The 21629-nt window shown below is 45.7% G+C and overlaps 1 protein-coding gene across 1 annotated transcript in view; it reads left to right on the plus strand.

Moving 5' to 3' along the window:
* Chn2 (chimerin 2) overlaps positions 1–21629 on the plus strand; it is a 262148-nt gene that overhangs the window by 167055 nt on the left and 73464 nt on the right. Inside the window, exons 4-6 of the mRNA XM_021191644.2 lie at positions 10249–10280; positions 13076–13189; positions 14890–15175. Coding sequence (XP_021047303.1) covers positions 10249–10280; positions 13076–13189; positions 14890–15175 — 432 coding nt within the window. The remainder of the gene's footprint in view (positions 1–10248; positions 10281–13075; positions 13190–14889; positions 15176–21629) is intronic.

Genomic DNA, 21629 nt, shown 5'->3' on the forward strand with positions numbered 1-21629 from the left:
TTCACGTATCCAGCCCAGATCTGTGGAGATTTCCACACAAAAGCAAGCAGAGAAGGCTGAGAAGCACAGCTGTTCCCTGGGGTACTGGGCCCTGACAGGTGGGAGACAGGCTCTGTGTATGGTGGTGGTGGAAACCCATAGGCCATGCTCAGGAATCGGAGCTGTGCAGCTCAGAATGACCAGAAGGACGAGCATTCATCAAGATCTCTCATTATCTTCTTTATCTCTCTGATGTGGAGTTCTTGGGGGCGTGTCTACTGTGGAAGCAGAGTATTGGGCACTTTTTAAAAACAACTTACAAGCTTCTAGATTGTATTGAAATCATTGTGACATAGAGAAATGGGAGTGAGACCTGAAGTCAGGGCTGGGCTTCAGTCTTAGCTCTACTGAGCTGTGAGAGCCAACTGGTAACCACTTTGAGCTGCAGCTTCCTGCACTATAGGAAAGATGCAAAGGCATACGGCCCCCTAGTCTGGTGGATGGACATATGTAACAGCATGCTGCAGGCATGAAGAAGTCCGGGACCATGGCGCTCAGACAACAATATCATCCCCAAGGAACAGACTTGATCTTCACAGGATGCACACACACACACACACACACACACACACACACACACACACAGAGGGTGGGGGGAAGGAGATAGAGAGGGAGGGAGGAGAGACAGAGACACAGAGAGACAGAGACAGAATCAGAAACAAACACAGAAAGGGACAGATAGAGACAGAGAAAGAGAGAGCTGGTTTTTAAATATAAGTCACAAATGTGTTTATAGAACATAATAGGAACACATTGAGTTTATCCTCAGAATTTAAATGTCACTGGGTAGGGGTTACAGGGACTTCTCTAAATATCCTCCACACTAGATTGTGCAAAAGAAACGAACACCAGACAAATCTTTCATTCCAACTGCCTGCTAAGCTCCCCTAGTCCTTTCTCTTTCTCTGGGCATGGATTAAGCTTTGAAGGAAGGAATTCACTAAAAGAAGAGAGGACTTAAACCAGTATGTTTGTGGACTTGCTCCCTAATCCCCCCCCCCACCCACCCACACACACACAAGTTAGCAGCACCGTTGTATTCCCTTTTATTCGATTCTGTTGGACAGCTCAAGCTCCTTGGGCTTAGGAGAAATATGGAGAACTTAAAGACAGTCAGAGGGGATAAGGAAGATGAGCTAAGGACTGGAGGTTAAGAGAACAAGGCTTCTTTAGTTTGAGAAAGAACACGTAATCAAGGGGCCGAGGCTGCTTTTAATGATCAATCCGTGTTCTCCAGAGAGGAATCTGAGTTCTTGATTGCGCTGAAGACCGATCGAGCAAAACAGCATAATTTGAGGGGAAAAGAAAAAAGAAAAAAAAAAAAGATTTAAGGTTAGATTATTAAGATAAAGTTTCCATCCGTGAGTAAATCCTGGACTTTGATTTCCCTTTACAAGGCTTTTGTTTTGTTTTGTTTGTTTTGTTTTTGTTTTAAATATGTCACCTAGTTGTAAGAAGTATCAGAAGGAGGGAAATACATGCAGGGTGACTCCATTTAAAACACACACACACACACACACAGAGAGAGAGAGAGACAGACAGACAGACACACACACACACACACACACACACACACACAGTATATTTTGTATTTTTAAGGAAGCTTATAAAATAATGTTTTCCCATGACTTTCCAGACATCCTTAGTGTTATTTATCTTTCCTTACCTCTCACCCTGTACTACCCCCTCCCCCACCACAGTACCTATTATCCTCCTCCCTAGAGCTTCTCACCAACAATCCCACCCCACCCTCTGCACCATGATCTCCTCGTATTATTTGGCTTCAGCAATTATTCCAGGTTAGATACAAGAATCTAAAGATTCAGAGCTAGGAGCCACAGATGAGAAAGAACAGGGCTTTTGTCTCTGTGGTTGGAGGTTGCCCCACTCAGTACAGTGCTTGCAAGGTAGGGAGACTCGAGAAGATCCCACTAAGTTGTGTGAATTTCCCCTTCCCACAGCAATGAGGAAACTGAGAAGGGTTTGGAGCGTTCAGCAATGAGATGAATCCTGTTTTGTCTATTCAGTATAAAACAGATCTGGGAACGAGGAAAGTTCAGACAGGATCAGTGAAAAGACTATTTTTGTGGACCTGGAGACTAGATTCATGATGGTGGACACACCAGCAACGGCCACTAAGAGAAACGTTTCACCAGAGGGAAGAGGGTGCACTTGTTAATGACAGTGCCCAGGAGCTTTGGGTAAAGTCATCCACAGAGATGCTGAGACACCAGGTGTGACGAACAGATTTTCTTTTTTTGTCATTAATTCATTTATTAATTTATTTATTCACTTCATATCCTGGTTAGAGGCCCCCCCCCCAAGTCCTACCCTCTCAAATTCTCCCCCATCCTCTCAAATCCTTCCCATTCTTCTCAGATGTCCTGCCCTCGGACATCAATTCACAGGAGGACTAAGCATATCCTCTCCCACTGAGTCCAGATCAGACAGTCCAGCTAGGGAGGAGATCCAATGGCAGGCAACAGAGTCAGAGACCACCTCCACTTCAGTTGATATGGAACCCACATGAAGACCAAGCTGCACATCTGCTACAGATGTGTAGGAGGCCTAGGTCCAAACCCTGTATGCTCTAAAGAGTGGATAAAGAAAATGTGGTACATCTACACAATGGAATACTACTCAGGTATTAAAAAACAAAGATAGAAATTTGCAAGCAAATGAATGGAACTAGAAAATATCCTTTGTGAGGTAACCCAGACCCAGAGAGACACATAGTGTATGTACTCACTTATAAGTGGATATAAGCCATGAAGTACAAGATAACTGTGCTACAATTCACAGATCCATAGAAGCTAAGTAACAAGGAGGGTTTGAGGGAGGATGCTTGAATCTCACTCAGAGGGGAAATAAAGTACACATCAAAGGTGGATGAAGAGAGGGAACTGGGCAGGAGAGGAAGTGAGAAGAAGAATGGGAATGGGGATCAGGTGTGGGGAGAGGGGTGCTCAGGAGAGTGCTAGGAACAGAAATAGGGGGAGAGGAGGCATCTCTAGGACTAGCTAAACATCAGCCCATCTGCAAAAAATCCTTTGACCCAAAGTTTGTCCTGTGAGCAGATTTTCTATACCATCCACTCTAACAGGGTGCTGGAATGGATAGTGTTTGAGATTTTTAATGATGTGCCGGTCAAACCTTTGATTCCAGCAGAACCAGTGTTTTCCGAGGTTGCATTTTCTTCTGTGCTCCGGAAATTCCCCTTCTTCCCCACGTAGACTATCAGCATCCACCAGATCCTGGTCTGTGTGTCAACCTCATGCTTTTTCATGGCCTTCAGGGAATATAGACTTACAAGCCTTCCTCTGCTCATATGCAGTGGGCATGATAGCCTCTGTGGGCTACTTGTTGGCAAATGAAAGCATCTGCATAGAAGGAGCCTGTGCAGTATGTCTCCTCTGCTTCCTCTGGCCCTGCCCATAGGGATGCTCTGGGTCAGGGTCGGTAGGCCTAAAGAAAAGATCAGAATCAGAAGCACAGGCCCAGCATGCAAGGGAGGATCCAGTGCATGTGCATGTCAGGGTGTGACTGCTCTTTTGTTGCTTTTCAGGTGTGCCCATAAGAAATCTGGGCATCACATACTCTTCCCATTATGATGCGTGTTCTACGGTGGCTTATCTAAAGAATATGGAGATCCATCCCAGACAATTATTTAAACAATGCTTCAGGCTCCTACCCAGGATGTCTTCTGTGCTTGGGCACTGACTGCTAGGGGCTGTTCCAGCACACCATCTAGGGCAAAATTGCAAAGGAGTCAATCCCACAACGGCTGGGAACTTCTGCAGTGGCTCACGTATGCACATAGTGTGTCTAATCCGCCCCCCAACTACTTAACATTTTCATGCAGTGTTTTGCTCATTTTGTTCTTATACTTGACAGCATTTATATTTCTTCCAATCAGGGGGTAGGTTCCCTGATTAGCACTGATCTAGTTCATGTTCCCCTCTGCTACTTTGATCTGTTGTTGGCATTTCATAAATATTGTCTTATTCTTAAACATACTTTTAGACCAGTATTATAAAAAAAATAAATATTTCCTGTTTCCTTCCTTTAATTCTATTCTACAATAAGCATTCAAAGCATTTGTTGCTTATTTGAATTTTGGTTTATCAGTAACGTTCTTGAAAAATAGTCAAAAGTGTAAAGTTCTTTGATTCTCAAGCCGGCGTTTTCACGACTGGCCTCTTAGATATGACAGGTTGCCGCCTGTTCAGCAACATTCCTGACTACAGACCCGAAGCCATTGTCCACCCACACCCACAGCGTCAGAATAGTCGACACCGTTTGTACCTTTGCTGAGTGTGCCTGGGGATTCGTGGGGTGGAAGGGGTCATCTCTTCACAGCTGGGACCTGCTAGTCTAGGAAAAAGTCTTTTATTTTTTGATATAACTAACTTTTAAGTCAAATTCCTAGGAAAATCTAAGAAGAGACATTAAGGGTAGAAAGCAAACCAAAGTGATGGAGCTGCTTTGGCACATCTGTGCATCTGCTCACGACAGAGTGTTCCCACGATGTCCCTACCCTGCCCTACTGTGTGCTCACAGAGCAAGCAAAGCCACAGCAAGTCTGGATAGATTTTTTCCGTTTTATGAGATCTCTCTTTATTTCATGTGTGTATGTGCACTGCATATGTGTAGTGCCCCTGGAGGTCAAAGGGGGCGTCAGATCCCCTAGAACTAGAGCTGTAATCCACAGTGTGTGTGTGGGGAGGGGGGGGGGAAGGTGGGGGGAGGGTGTGAAACAAACCCAGGTCCCCTGCAAGAACAACATTGCCCTTAGCCACTGTGCCATTTCTTCAGCCTGTGGACAGTGCATTGTTGTAACACATTCTGGTCAAGGAAGGAGCGGGGTCATCTCTCAGGGCTCACGCACAGGTTCAGAAAAGCTTAACGTTATGCCCGGGGGTGGGGTGGGGGGAAAGAGGGCTTTGGGTTCTAGAAAGACATGGGGGGCTTGGATGTGCTCAGTTTTCCCTCTATACCGTACACTTTGAATTATAAGAATGAAAATTCCTGGGCTTTTATTTGATTTCCTTTTCAGCAGAGATCTTTAGTTTCTAATTAGAAAGGAATTAACCATCCTTAATTTTTGTGGGTGAAATCACTCCAGTCTGACCAGTCCAAATCTCCCATCAAAGGCCTTTCCTCCCACATTTGATCTGTATCTCCGAGAACTCAGCAGTCTGGTTGCCTCATGCGAAAGGCTCCTAAATTAGGTTTTTCAAATTATTTCTGTTAAGTATAAACTTAACATATACCAGCTGCTGAGGGATTATACAAGCTTTGTTTTTTCCCAATAATTGGAAACCTTGTTTACAGAAGACTCAATGATGTTCTTTAAATGTCTTTGTATTGACTATAAAAGAATGTGTGTTTATCTAAGCAGCGATAATCTGACTATAAAGAAACTCATTTAAGGATTATACCTCCTGTCTCTCACAGTGCAGCTGTCACCAGAATGCTCTCCCAGGCCTTACAAACTGCTCAAAAGTCTTCCTTAAAATTAGCAGAATAAACCTGGTAGTTTGGGAAGAAATTTAATTCTAAATCACAAGAAAAGAATTCGAGACTCAGAATATCCCGGCGCCGGGGCAAGTTTATCGACTGGGTAACTCTCTGATAGAATTCAAGGCACTGGGAAGAGGTTTTAAGGTGTTCATCAACATCAAAGAGAAACCCGAAGGCCTCCAGATAAGCAAATTAGCTAATGTGAAGAATGTTCAGGGTCAACCAAAGCCTTAAGATTGTTCAGCCTTTGCTGGAACAGCAGAGAAGCCCTGGGGCCAAGGGCGACATGCCCAGTGGTACTCACCCTGAGTCTCACTTACCCTCCTTCTGTTATAGAGGTCTTTGTTTGTTTGTTTTGTTTTGTTTTTTTGAGACAGGGTTTCTCTGTGTAGCCCTGGCTGTCCTGGAACTTACTTTGTAGACCAGGCTGGCCTCGAACTCAGAAATCTGCCTGCCTCTGCCTCCCAAGTGCTGGAATTAAAGGCGTGCGCCACCACGCCCGGCTTATTATAGAGGTCTTAATGAGATAATGCACACAAAATATAGCATACATTGTAGCACTCAGTAATGGAAGACCAATGTTCCAAGTCTCACCGTTCTTATAGGCCATGCCTCATCTGATCTCTGAAGCCGTCCTATTAAAATAGCACGCTTGAGAGCACCCATATTATTAAAGATTGAAGAAAATGAGAAGGCAAGAAGTTTAATACCCTCCCTAGAGCCCTGCAGGAGCTGGGTTCTCAGTGAGGAAAGGCCTACATCCATAGTCCCCACCTCTCTGCACACTCCGACTGAGCACAGAGCTCTTTGCTCTCCAAACACTGCCTGCCTGGCACAGGGGCTTACTAACCATTTAGCCATCATCTTTCCTCAGCTGACCACCTACTGTGCAAAGCTCAGATGGCTGGTGCCTTCCAAAATGCTAAGATGTTTGTGACTCCACTGTGAGGTATAGCCATACTACATGGTGAGGGCAAGGCTCTGGTGACGCTCTTTTCTGGGATGCTTTGAGCATGTGTGTGCGTATGTGTGTGTATGGGGGTGCTAGCCTGTGGAAGGAGGCTTCCTCCACAGCTCAGTGTTTTCCTGATTGCCTGACTTTAAGCATAGAGCGCAGTCCCCTTGCCTCCCCCTGAGGAATTGTGGTTGGTGTTTGGTAAGCTCAGGCACACCCGAGGCCACCGCCAAGTCTGTTCCAGTTAGTGGGTAACATTCATATCTTTCCCAAGCATATTCCATTGCTTATTTTTATTATGGTTCGTGTCCAGTGGAGAAGGGTAATGACATCCCCAGTCTTTGTTTCGCTGCATAGAGGCATACAAATAAATTACTCTTTTGAGTGTTAAACAATTAGAAAATTAATCCTACAATGTTTTGCATTATACAAAGTTTCTTGTTACAGTGTTCAGTGGTTATTTAGGAGGATTTTAGCAACACTTGGAAATTTGATCTTTTGGATGCTTCAGCGGCAAATTGATCCTTTTTGCCATGTGAATGGAGTAGGCTCTCACTACATAACTCCTTGTGTAGGGTTGTATGAGACACAGATGCATGGTGTCTCTACCCTGGGCCAGACGTGGAGAGGTTCTGAGAATAAAACCAGAGAAAGGGAAGATGTGACTGCTAGGGGAGGGTTCCCTTTCAACAAGAAAATAAAAGAAAATAAAACCCTCCAGATTCAGTGAGAGTCTCACTCTCAAAGGATAAGACAGAGAATGATAGAGGACACCCAGTGTCCTCCCCTCGGCCTGGCCTCTATGTGCACCCATGCACATACACACATGACATGCATATGTATTATAAGTACACATACATAATACACACACATACACATACATACATACATACACACACACACATACACACACATACATATACACACATACAGAGAGAGAGAGAGAGAGAGAGAGAGAGAGAGAGACTGAATCTGAATCTCATGGATAGTGGAGCTGTGTCTGGGGAGAAAGCTTATTGGGTTCTACTACCCTATCCCTCTGAGCCTTGATACCAAGCTGATCGTGTTTTGTCTACATCCAAGGACCCACTCTCATCCAGCCTGAGTCCTATAACTAACAAGTAAGCGCTAGGCTTGTTGAAGGCTTGCTAGAGTGTAGGTTCTTACTGAGACTTCTGCCAACAAAAAAAAAATCTAGAAAAAGAAAAAAAACGATGGTTTTTAACCCTTTAACCCCAGCCATTTTCTCTCTTTATCACAAACAATTACGGATACAAATTAGCTCTTGTATTTTATAAGAGCTACAGAGAGGATAAAGGAAAAACCTCAGATCTGGTTGTGATCGGAAGAGCTCAGTCCTGGGGCCCAGTCCACCCTTGCCTTCCTCTCTCTTGCATCCATCTTTCCTCTCCTCCTGTGTAAAACTCCCAAATAAAGAGAAAAGAAAGAAAACTGGGATGCCTACCCAAATCTGAATTCAGATAAAGGTGAACTAATAATTTCACCATGCTTCTCTGGCGACATTTGGGGCCTCTTCCCTGGCTCCATTCCATGGCCACACTGTCCTTTGTGACTTGGTGTACCTGGTTCTATGTTCTAATGATTTCACACATAAAGAGTTTGTCCCTCACTTTGATTGAAGTCTCCTCTGGGCAAGACCTTATCAGGGAGACTTTAAGACACTGTATTGATTTCCCTCTTTGGCAGTCTACGTTAGATTTCTCCTTGTGTTCCCCACATGTTGTGAGCACAGAAACCCAGGATCTCTTTGTAGCTGTGTCCCGTCTGTATTTTCTTGGCTATCTCTGTGTGAGCAATGACAGGGCCAAGCACAGAGCCCTGAACCTAATACATGTAATGTGAACTTTCATAAAGGATGAGCGAACCAACAGCAATTGTTGTGCTATTAAGAACCAATTAAACTGCATAGCTGTTCACCTCTTACCTACATTCCAGGAGCCATGAGTCAGCTTTACCTACCGTGCTGTCTGCATGAGGAGATTGGTTAGTTCTCACCTCCTGTGGGAGAAAGGAGGGTAGGGGAATGGAATGGGGCGAAAAGCTACACTCAGATTTCACACCTTGTGTTCTACATTAGCCAACAAGATGTGAGTGAAAACTTTTCCCTTCTAAAGAATGAACCACTTCTAATTTGGGACTGAGTGAAAAGATATTTTGCCATTGTGCATTGCTTTCATAGATCTCTTAGTTTTTCTAAATCTAACCTGTCTCTATGGCACACTGGTGTGCCAATTGAATATCAGTAGTATCACATAAATAACAACTTCAAAAGCCAATAGAATGATATCTGTGACAATTTTCAGTTCACATTTAAAAAGTTACTGTTGTGTAAAGAAAGTGACAATAGAATGCAGCATTTATAGGAAAGACACCTGCTAAGAAGGAGCCTCCTCACACACTGTGTTAGTTAATTATATTACTTAAATATACATTTTTCACAAAAACATGGAGTAGACTTCACACCTCCAAGATCAAAAGTTATGAGCAGCCTTTGATTGAGCATGTTTCAGATATAAAATGCACAGTCGAGTGAACGCATATAAGTGTCCAGAATCAATTAAATTCCATAGTTGTTAACCTCTTACCTACCTACATTCCAGATCTCAGAAGTCAGCTTCACCTACCATGCTGAGCTCATTATTTGTGTGTGAAATAGAGTTGTCATAGCCAGATCGAGAAGTGGTCTTCAGAGCCCTGGGCATCCTTTCTGAGCTTTCCTCGGGGTCTATAATATCTATGGCCTATCTATCCTTTGGAATATAGGGGAGATGGCAGTATACCAGGAACCAGCCTGATGTCTGGAAATCCAACCACTATGCCTATCTGTGAGCCTTATTGGGAAAACAATCTATTTGGCTGGAGACAGAACTGACTATGGCCAGAACATCTGCCAGGCTCATATCCTACACGGGAAGAGACACAAATTTGTTTCCAAATGTGCATCTACCAGTAAGACTTCTATCTTTACATGGCTCGGTTGTATTTGGACTGTCCCAAGAATTAAAGCAGAACTGACAACCAGATGTGAAAAATCTATGCTCATATCTTATCAGGCCAATACTGTGAACATCAGAGAGCAAAATTCTTCTGTGATAGATGACACGTATGATCTGATCTGATGTAGTCACCTCAGTCTTGCTTGCTGTGTCCTGGGCCTCAGAGTCCCACCACTCGGTATTGAAAAATAAAGGCAAATGCTAAAATACCAACTTTATTTGAGAAGAAACCAAATGATATTTACTTTATTTTTGTTATCCAGGTGCAAACCCTTGTTTATTTATAACTGCAAAACAAAACAATTAAGTGAAGATTGAAATAAATGCTTGGTTTTTTAAATTCATACTAGAAGTAGCTGCCTTGCCTTTTAGAATGAAGTTAAAATGTTCTTATAAATGCTTTGCTGTTAAAATAAGCAACACATTGTTTCCTTTGGGGGAAAAATGTTATTTATCTTTTGGAAAATTCTTTATTAAGTTGATTTGGTTTAGATGGAAAATGAGCCTAATGAATATAGAAATATAATGATTCTGGATCGTTTCTATTCATTAGGATGTGTTGATTAATTCTAACGCTTCATGGATCTCTGATTTGGTGAATGAATCTATAGTAAAATTACAACCAGGACACTAGCTATTTATCTGAGTCACATTTTTATCTAGCTAATTTTAATTCAAATGCATTATTAACATTTTTCTTCTTTTTTAATATAGGTGGAAAACAGACCAAAATATTATGGAAGAGAGTATGTATTATACTATTCTTTGTTTTAACAATTTAATAAGTAGTCGCTTCGTATGTCATTCAAATTTAACTACTAACTATTCCCTAACATCGTCTTCATCACATACCTATTGTGTAAGAGTTTAGTAAGAAGAATAAACACAATCAGACACTTTTGTACTGAGTTTTCCTTCCCACACTCGGGTACCTGGTTCCCACTAAGGTCGGGCAGCGGGAGAGTTGTGTGTAGCACTTCTCTCCTCAGAGCCAGCCTCCAGGTGCCTGGCCAGTGTCTGAAAGGAAGGCTTCCACCAGCTCTCCAGCAGCATGTCACTTCACTGTCTACCCTGATGCAATACAAACACGTAGGTGTCTAAGACTGTCCACTTCAGCTGAATTCCTGACTATCATGACTCTCATAACACAGTGCTCAGGAAAAGCATGCCTTTCCCCTGCACTGTTGGAAAATCCAAACGGGTCATTCTGTAGGCTTGGGTGTAGCACCCACATTGCCTTAAACCCATTTTTATTCTCTTTCTATCCCAACCACATTGTCCTTTTAACCTCACCTCTAGCTCTGTTGGATTTCCGTAGTAATCTAGTACAAGGCAAACACCACAACTAGCAAAGTCATTTGTAATCTAAGACTACAAGGTACAGAACCCTTTAAAGAGAGCGAACTACGGAGTGGTCCAAGGAGGAAAAGATACATAAGTCCCTTCCTAAGGTCAACCTAAAGGCATGATGAGGCAAAAGCTCTTTCAAGGCCACCACCTGTGCTCCCTCAGCCAATGAGACCTTCCCTCTCATCTTCAGGGTGAGTGGACTGACTGGTCTTCCTAGCCTACTGCTCCTTCCCTGTGGACACAGCTGCATTCTGGAGCCTTTCTTGTCAGACTTGGCACCTCTCAAGCAACCACCCAGGAGTGTAGGCTCCCCTCCCATCCACCCTCCTGCCTCTGAGAGCTAGCCCATGTTGTCACATGACTTTGATTCTCCATCTGACTTCAAAGTTACTTGCAGATTGTACATTTTTTTATTTTTTTAAGAGAGAGCAATCAGGAAAACCTACCACATACAGTTTTGTACCTGAATTGCCCACCACAGAGCAGCTCTCCCTGCCAGAGCTCATGCTGCACAGGAGGCTTCTCCACTGTGTCTCAAGAGTTCAGTGGCCTCATTCACAAAGCACCAAACCCCTCTACTTCGTGTACCAGTGTACAAGACCCACTTAGACCCAGTGGTCTTGGCCAAGTCCTCCCCAGACTCCTCTGTCTTCATGGAAATCTTGCTCTCTGACTGAGCAAGAGGGCTGCTCTTACATCTCAGCACTCACCAACAGTACTGCTCTAAGCACCAGTTCCTGAGATTTGAAACCAGAACTTAGCAGAGCATAAGCCTCCCCCCCCCCCGTCCCCCGCCCAGGCTGTCATCACCTTGACCTCCAGGCTGAGATTTTCATTCAGAGCCAGTAATGCTTTTGGCCTGTTTGCTCCCCTAGGACCAGAATATCAACTAGAAGATCCACTATTGAAAAGAAGAATATTGAAAAGGAGGAAATTAGGATAACACACCACACATACACTCACACAAACACACATGCACACAGCCACACACACATACATACTTACACACACATACACACACCTCCATTACATTTGTCCTCCAGCCTAATTTTTGTATTCTTGGCCAGGGAGGGGGCAGCAAATGTTATTTTCTTTTTTATGCTCAGAAAATTCTTTCCATGATCATTCCTCCAAAGTCTTCTAACACTAGGTAATTCTAGAAAGGTATATTTATCCCTCTTCTAGGAGTTTAGAGTCGCTGGGCACTGGCCAGTTCTCATACTCAAGATCCCACATCTTAGACACACAAAGGATAGAATTGTTAGTGATGACAGAAAAAAAAAAAAAAAACAATAGTAAAAGCTGGGCATAGGTGCACACCTGGAAGACAGAGGCAAGTGGATCTCTGTGTGTTCAAGGCCAGCCTGGTCTACATAATGAGTTCCAGGATGGACAAGCCTGCATAATGAAGAGACTGTCTCAAAACAAAACAGAATTGTTAGTGATGGCTGTGAGCCTTTATCTTTACTTAAAGGTAGAAGGACAAATATATCCACCCAGACACCTGGCTTCACCTCACCAGTCTCTGTCCAAACTCTAGGCCTCAGACAACTACCTTCAGAAGGTCAGTGCTGACTCTGACAAGCCAGAAGTCCCACTCAGTGTGCCCACCCCTTCTCTGTTCATTTTGTAACAGAGAAATCGAAGACAAACATTACCATTAAAAGTGGAAAAGTAGATTCTTTTCCCAAACACCCACCTAAACAATTAATCTCTAATGGAAAACACTGGAAGAACATGGCTTCTAGCCAACCCTTCTTTGCAGAGAATGAGCCTTTAAAATTAACGATCCTCAGCACCAGAATCAAGCAGGTTGCTAATCAATAAGTGTTCCTTTGCAATCAGGATAATCCACAGTTCTCTGTGTTTGAGCTGAAAGCTAAATTGGTAATTGCTCTTTTGTTATTCCCCGTGGTTTGAAAGGAGTCATAACCTAGCTTTCATTTAGATCTTCATTGTTAGCCTGAGAGCAAAGACAGGAGCAGAAAGCCAGGTGGGCTGTGTATTTTCCTGTGTTGGGAACACAGGGATGTACTTGCAAGAGGGTCTTCAGGATGAGCCATCATCACACCCTTCATTCCACTGGAGACAATGGATACCTAGGGACCTAGTAACCACAGTTTTCAGCCCAGACCTCATAGTATCTACTTTGTAGCGTCTGCTCAGTGTAGTGACTGCCTTGTCCCTCCAGGTTTCATGGGATCATCTCTCGGGAGCAGGCTGATGAGCTTCTAGGCGGTGTGGAGGGTGCCTACATCCTTCGAGAAAGCCAGCGGCAGCCAGGATGCTACACGCTGGCACTGAGGTGAGCTGTGTTTCACTCATGGCTCGTGAAAGTGACTTTTATGATTTTTCCAATTTTTAAGAAGTATGATATGCTACAGGGGGAGACCTGACTGTGACGGCAGAACAATAAAGAGAGAGCAGAAAGGCTGAGATCAGGTGGCCTGAGGTCTCTGGTGAAGAGACTGTGGTACCTCAGAAGGGCTACATCTTTATAACGTAGTGTTGACTGGGGAGATGGGGTTATCGCAAACAGCTGACTAAGGAGGCAGGGTCAACTAACCTCAGTGGGACCTGTCTCTGTAGGGCAGCAGTCCCCAGGCTCTAACCTCCAGGGAGAGAGAGCTATGGTGGACATTTTCTGGGCACAATGTCAACATTCGTGCTCAGATACATGGAAGGCTTTGCTAAGTGTCCTTCGAGGCTCACAGGCAGGGATTCTATGGGGTCCTTGATGTGAATGTGTCAATGTCAACTACACACATCCACTCAGGACGTCAAACATTCAGGGCTTCTTCAATGCCCCACTGTAGTGAAATGCACATAATGTGGAATTCCCCATCCCCACCAGCTTATGTGTGCAGTACAGTGGCATCGGGCACCAGCTATGCTTTACAGACACCTTTGGTGGTTACTTCCAGAACCCCGCCCTGCATGCCAGATGCTAAGTTTCCACAGTCACGCCTGCTCAGACTACCTTGCAGTTTCACTGTTTGCAAACACCAGCTGCAGGCCAGAGGTTGAGTGTCTGTTTGCCTGGCTGAAGACATGCAGATTGTCAGCATGAGTGCTTCGTAGACAGGCAGCCCATTCTTGTCTTCTCGGGACCACTTTGACCCCAGACTTGTCATGTGTGCCAGCAAGTCACCAGGGCAGGTACCTCTCAAGATTGGCCACCACAAGTGCCGAGGCAATGCAGGGGTCACTCATATACGCCAGGCCTTTAACTCCCCACAGAGTCGTCCTGTAGACTTCCTGGAAACTGACCAGAGCTCTCTCCATAGAAAGAATGGATGCAGAGGAAAGCCTTCCTAGGCCAGCTCATGAAGGGTGTGTGTCTAATACAGTCTCCATAGTGTGACCTCACAAAGATGCTTTCCAACTGGAAATGTTCAGAGCATGTCCTAAGTGGTTCGGTGATGAGGGATTATGCCCAAAGCTGTTAAGAACTCTGGGTAGGCAGAGCATTCTCCCGTCTCCTGGCATAGGTAGTCGTGCCTGTGAGACTGGCAGATGCCAGTATTGGTGATACATTTAGCACCTAGCTGATGTTTCTCTATGGCTTCATCAGGCAGGATGGTAGAGATGAGGTTGCAGTCAAAGGTGTGATAATAAGGGACATCATAGGACTTTGGTGCTGGTGTCCCTTGCAGAGATAATTGTCATTTCCCAGGTGATGTATTTGTACATCAGGGCTTCAACTTTCACAAATGACAGTGGAGTGACCCAGTGTCCTGAGTGACTTACAGGAGTAATTGTCCCCAAATGCATCCCTGAGGTTAGATCCTGTGTGCTTCATTCCAGGCACGTGGCCTCCAACAGGAAGTGGCGGCTCTTTGTGATTCTGTTGCTTCTCATGCTAAATATAGATAATCACATCTCACGGGAATCTCTGAGATCCAAGCACCTGCTCCAGGCCTAACGAATGGAATGTTCTGGAAGCAACCTCACTTTCCCCATGCTTATCTGGCTGGTAATAATTCTTGGCTTTCTGATGAGCAGGTTTGGGAACCAGACCTTAAACTACCGGCTCTTCCACGACGGGAAGCACTTTGTGGGTGAGAAGAGGTTCGAATCCATTCACGACCTGGTGACAGATGGCTTGATCACACTCTACATAGAGACCAAGGCCGCTGAGTACATCGCAAAGATGACCACAAATCCCATCTACGAGCACATCGGATACGCCACCCTCCTCAGAGAGAAAGTGTCCCGAAGGCTGAGCAGGTCTAAAAACGAATCGAGGAAAGCCAGCGTCAGCAACGAGGAGCACACGCCGGTGGAGAAGGTGAGCAGCCAGGGGCACGGACGTGGGCAGTCTAGCTTCAGCTTGTGCTGACTGAGAAGGGGCAATGGTAGATCCAGTCTGTCAGAATGTTGGGGGGGAGACTCCTCCCCAGTCTCCAACTGGTTTGCCAAAGGGTCCTTAGACTCTTCCAAGTCAACCCCCTCTTGAGCTACAGGAGAGAAACTCAGGACCCACAAATGTCCCAAGATTTGCTCTATGGTCAGAGCCAGGACTTAGACAAATAGTCATTTGTGGGTTTATTTGTACTTCGAAAGAAAATACTCCATTATTGTTCAGTGCCAAACAGATGCTGAAAGATGTCTTAAATTGCCACTTGGGGCCTGCTGGCTGTCTCTGGCTACAGAGTGGGCCAGCTGCATGGTATTTGTGTTTGTCTGTCCTAGGGATGTGTGAGTATCCATGGGCACCTTTTGAAGGTGGCTAACCTATATGAAGAGTTTCAGGAAGGCTTAGTCAGGCTGATCTCCCCCCCCCCCCCCAGCAAAGCACGCTGCGCTTCACTGCTGTCAGAAAACCCCCGAGGTGGGTGAGGGTGCAAGCGGGCGTGTTGCAGCAGTGGAAGGATATGATATGGTGAAGGGGATGCCATTTCTGTCTCTAGTATTCTGCTGCTTGTTTGAAATGCACTGCCACAGTTGGCCAGCAGACTTAGGGAATGTGTCCCTTTGAGGACCCTCTGCTTTGCCTGGTCCTATCTGCTTCCCTCTGAGAGTGACAGCCCACAACATCATCAGTACCCACTGTGGTTGAGCCAAGCCCAGCTTTTAGATTGGAGCAAAGAGGGATGCATGGAGGGCAAGGTGGCACAGCTGCTCCCTTGGGGACTGCTAATCCTTAAACTCACGTGGGCTCCTGATGCCATGGCTGGTGGAAACCAATGAACTCTTAGGCCAAAGGTGAGGACTGGGCATCAAAGATGGGGGACTCACCAAGTACTGGGGTGGTTGGAGGGAGCAGCCAGTCTGTTGGCAGCAAGGGCATGATGTTAATTGATTTGCTAATTGAGTCTCAGAGCAAAGGAGGGCCTTCTCCGGCATCCCATCAGTTGAGCAGCTGGCCCATGAAAACTTAATTTGTCATTTTCTTTTTATAACTCTAATATCTCCCCAACACCTGTGTATTCTCTCAGAAATAATTGATTTGGGATATTTTGGGACAGCTGATTGTTTACATTTAATAGAAAAGTTGTGTGTGTGTGTGTATGTGTGTGTGTGCGCGCGCGCATGCGCAGGTGAGAGAGGGGAGAGAGAGAGAGAGAGAGAGAGAGAGAGAGAGAGAGAGAGAGAGAGAGAGAGCCAGAGCCATCTTTCAGAGTTTGTTCTGGTCCAGATGAAAGCCAGTCCTTAGTGTTTGTAAATCTGTTCAAAAGCGATTTAGAATAGAAAATCTGGAAGCTGACCTCCTCAGCCATGGTAACCCAGGAGATGAACTGTAAGATACGTCTCTGAAGTAGTGTCTGTATTTAGGAATCACAGAGCAGCACTGTTTGAAAACACCGTCTGTTACAGAGGGCAGGCCCCACAATGGAAACCAGCAAGAACGTTCCTTCCATAGAAGCTGGTATTTGGGGGCGTTATGCTCAGCAGGAAACTGATGTGACGCTATACGCCCTCTGCCTTAGTGAGCACCGTGACCCAAAAGCAAGTTGGGGAGGTTTATTTGGCTTACATTTTAATATCACTGTTCATCATCAAAAGAACGCAAACAAGACAGGAACCTGAAGGTGGGAACTGAAGGTGATGGAGGAGCGCTGCTTACTTGCTTTCCGCCATGGCTTGCTCAGCCTGCTTTCTTACAGCACCGAGGACCACCAACCCAGAGGTGGCCCCCACAAACTAGGCTGGACCCTCTTCCATGGATCACTAATTGAGAAAATCACTCTACAGGCTGGCCCCCAGCCTGATTCTATGTAGGCATGTTCCCAGTCGGGGTTTCCTCCTCTACGATGACTGTAGTTTGTGTCAAGTTGTCATAAATCTGGTGAGCACACACTCCCCGAGAGCAGTGGTTCTCAACCTTCCTAATGCTGTGACCGTTAATACAGTACCTCCCATTGGGACCCCCAAGCATAAAATTATTTTCATTGCTACGTCATAGCTAAATGTGTTACTGTTGTGAATCATAATCTAAATACCTGAATGTCTTAGGTGACCCCTGTGAAAGGGCAGTTCGACCCTGAAAGGGGTTGAGACCGACAGGTTGAGAACTGCTGCCCTAGAGAATTGAGTAATCTGATTACTCATTGAGTGGGCCAGCCTGTACCTGTTGACTGGGGAGGAGGGCGGTAAGGAAAGAAAGGGGATACTGAAGGAAGAAGCCCGTACTCAACAAGGAGCTTGATTGACACTTGTCAGGGGTATGGGTTTCCTTGGACACTAATGGTGTCTTTGGCTTTCTGGACACTGGGTCTGGTCACTTGCTGCTGGCCACTCATTTTGTTGGTAGCTTATGAACTCACTTGTTAAGAATCCATCCATGTCTCCATGACCTGAATTGACAAGTGTGATTAGGAAAAATCTCAGTCCAGCCAAAGATCCGGTTACTCTTCAGGGCAAGGATGGGGCCTGTTGCCATGGAGACAAGGACTGGAGGAGAGCTGGGGGGAACTTGAGTAGATTGACTGAGAGGAGCCTGAGGTACCTGTCTGCTTCAGTTAATGGCTTGCCATGAAGGTTAAATAGTGGGATGATGAGTTGACGTCCCAGCGATGCTCAAATCCAGCACATCCATTCCCCGGCACTCAAATGCCACCCATTTGCTTTATTGATCATTTCCAAGTAATATCTATAATAGAATATGCTATTACAAATCCAAGAACAATAACAGTGCTAATTGGAAAAAAATATTTTTCCCCCTGCTTCAGATGGGTGTGGTGTCTAGACTTACTCCCTGCCCAGGTTGTTAGCAATGAACCTGACTTTAATAACTGTAGGTGAGGTGGGGAGCCTGCAGGCAGAATGAAGCTGTAAAGGCTCAGCCCCTACCAGTAGGTAAACGTCACGATTAAATGCACCATTTGGTGCATTTAATTAAAATGGTCAGTCTAGTGCAATACATGAAATATGTGTAATGTATTTTAGAATTTATAGCACACATAGATTATCTACTGGTCTTCAGGAAAAAAAACAAAACAAAACAGAAACCTGGTATGGTAGGCAGTCTATGAATAACACTGAGATTCAGCACCCAGATTGCACAGACATGGAACTATGTCCCATTTTAGACTCAGAGCAACTTTGCCAGATTCACAGGCAGGATTCTCCATATATGCCTAATTCCTGCTTCACACTGGCTAGAGGTGAGCCCAGGCTTGCCATCCCACATTCAGAACATCGTAAATCTGTGGAGCAGCTGGACCTCATTGTGCCCTCATTGCCTTTGTGGCTCTAAGGAATGTCTTGGATTTGGCCACTGTCCTGTTAATGCACGTTAAAAATCGCTCAGTCTTTACATGGTCTAATTTTGAAACTACATTACTGATTCTAGCTATAAGAACCAACCTTTCTCACCAAATGCATCCCACTGAATCAAATAAATGATATGAAAAGTGCATTAACTGGGTATAGTCTGATGCAGTAAATTGCAACCATATTTGATGTAAAAATATTGTGTACCTGTGAGGCAGTAAAAGCACTTTTAATAATATAAAAGTTGAGTATCTTCTGCCCCAGATGTTGGGGAACCAGGGATTTTTCAGATCAGTGTCGACTGGCAGCTGTTCATCCTTAATCCAAAAACCTGAAACAAAAATACTCTCATCCCCTTTGAAGTCTTAGGTCTGGGGCTGTATCTATCCATTTGTTCTCTGTTTTAGGGTTGCCTGGCCCCATGCTCATTTCACTGTTTCTTTCCTGGTGTTCAGCGCTCGTGATGGCTTCCCCTCGCTCTCTTGGCTGCTTTTGGAGGATGGTCAGCCCCAGTTCTGTCTTGTTCATTCATTTCAGTGTTTCTGGTGGTAGCAAATGTCAGACAACGACCTCCATGAGTTCCACAGCAGCAAGTCCAGGTACTGCTCTGCAGGCAGCCCTGGACAAGATGGGAGGGGCCGATGCGGGAAAGGAAAGTGCAATTGTATCTTTATGTTTCATTTATATAAACCAGAAAACAGCGGTTTTACATAAAAAAGTAGCCATCGCTGATTGTTGCGAAGGGAAGCAAGGGTCTGAAAGGGTGAGGAGGAAGGGACTTGTCCTCTCCTCGCTACTGTTTGAAGCTCTTTCAGCTTTGAACCGTGACATATGTGGTATCCACTCAAAGTCTGAAACAAGAATAAAAAGCTTACTGTGTCTTACGTACACAGGTCTTGTTAAAGCCAAGGAGAGTGCTTTCTGCCCTGGCTGCTGCCCATGCAGAGCAGAGAGGATCCAGTCTGCCCTGGCTGCTGCACATGCTGACCCAGTTGCCTGCCTCCTGCCCCCTTCATCATGCTCACAGTATCCCTCTTCTTCTACCCCATCCCTCCAGATTGTTCCCGTGGGATCTGTGTGTTCTCGGGACTTAGTGGAGGTCGGGAACTGGAAGGTCATCACAGCACCAGGCAGAAATGGCTGCAGTGTGGGAATAAGTCCTTGAGGTGGGGGTAGTTTTGGCTTGGCCTTCCTGGAACTCCCCCACCTCTTCCCCCAGAAACTTCCCAGTCCGCTGCCTTCTTCCATCCATTTCCCTGCCTCTCGACCTTCCTCGGGCTGCTATAGGATCAGTGCCCCAGTCACTTTTACATCTTGCCACAGGCAGCAAAGCCTCTTAGGTTTCCTTTCTCCTGCCCTAAAGCTCCGGCCAGCAGCCCGCTCTTCTGCCTCCTTAGGAAACCCTTCCTTCACCACGGACCCCCTCCCCGATCTGTTCCCACTCTGTCCCCTCCCCCCACCTGCCTTGAGAAACCATCAGCTTTCTGGCTGCCCACCCTCACACCAGGTGACCCCTTCTCTGTGGTTTCCTGGAGTCCAGCTGCCCATCTAGATAGCTTTGTCTGCATTGTCCCTGGCCTGAAGGCAATTACCAGGTGAAGAAGGAAGACTTGCTCAGCCATAAAGATCAGCAGAAGCCCCTGGAGCAGATGAAGGTCACCCAGGGTGTTTTCTCTCAATCCTAAGATCCCACAAAATGCCTGGTGCCCCGGACACCCCTGCTCAGCGGTGGTGTCCTAGGTTGGGCTGCAGGACAAAGCTCAAATACCTCAGCAAGACCTTGGTTGGCTACCTGCTTGAGCCTGGACTGACAGAAAAGATTCAAGATCTCAAGTGGTACCCAAGGGAGGAGGTGGGAAAAGTCGGGTCAGAGAAAGTAAAACAGGTGAGAGGCTAGAAGGAATGAGCGTCTCTGAGTCTGGTTCTCCGAGTCTTGTGAGAAGTCATGCTTATCCTTAGAGGAACTGGGCAGGGATGCTAATCTGTCTTCTCCTGGCCTCTCCTATTCCAGACTACACTTGCCGACACCTATCTCCACAGAAAGAGAAAAATGCTCAGGGGGGACTAGTACTACCCAACTATGCAGAGAAATCTGGAGCCACAGTGTGACTGGGTGTGGAAGGCATGTGGTGAGGGTTCAAAGGTTAACGGAAATGCCCATCAATGGTACCACCTTGCCCTGCCTTCTTATGCTGCAGGCCTCCCTCTCTAGCCCACATCATCTTCTTTTCTCTGTGCCCTCAGCCTGAATGCTTTCTCCCTCCTGTGATCTTCAGGCTTCTTTGGGGTCCAGTGCAGACACTTCTCTCCTTGTGAAACCTGCTAGGATTCACCTCATGCCTCAGAATCACCCCCAGAGACTGGCACATAGTCTTGATGTGGACTTAGTTCACTGTATCCTAGGTAACTGTTACACCTGCCATTCTTGACCCGTGGCCCTGAATACCAATGTCTTCCCGAGAAGATAGACATGCAGTGGTCAGAGCCACTGGGTCAGGTCTTCCGGGGCCTCTGGTCGAGCTTATCTGGGCTCCAGCTGGGTCCACACAGGCAGTGTTGGGGAACGTGTGATCTGGTGCTTTTTCACATCCAGGTGAAAGCCTTTTTGGTGACTCCTGGTTCTGACTCCCTGCACGTCCCTAGTGCTCACTTGCAAACCCTTGTTGAATGAAGCAGGAGCAGATGATGAAGTGTAGCAAACTGAGCCAGATTCACAATGAAGATCAGGTTCACCCACAGCCAGGTCAAGAGCTCCCAGCCCTTCTCTGGACAAGCTCTTTGATCCAGGGGCTAGAATCTGGCTGGGAGCCTCCCGCGGCATCAGGAGAAGCCAGGGCCCAGAGGAGAAGAGATCCAGAGACCGTCTGAGCAAATGCTTTGCTTTACATGACAGGAGCCTGAAACATGAAACACAGAGTATTTCTGAACCCTCTCAAAGGCTCAGAAAATGCTGCCTTAATCTGCACTCCACGTAGACTACTTATAATTAAGATCTCAGAGATGTGTCCATTACAGCACTAGCCGCC

Source organism: Mus pahari, chromosome 2 (genome assembly GCF_900095145.1).
Source record: "Mus pahari chromosome 2, PAHARI_EIJ_v1.1, whole genome shotgun sequence".
Classification (NCBI taxonomy): domain Eukaryota; kingdom Metazoa; phylum Chordata; class Mammalia; order Rodentia; family Muridae; genus Mus; species Mus pahari.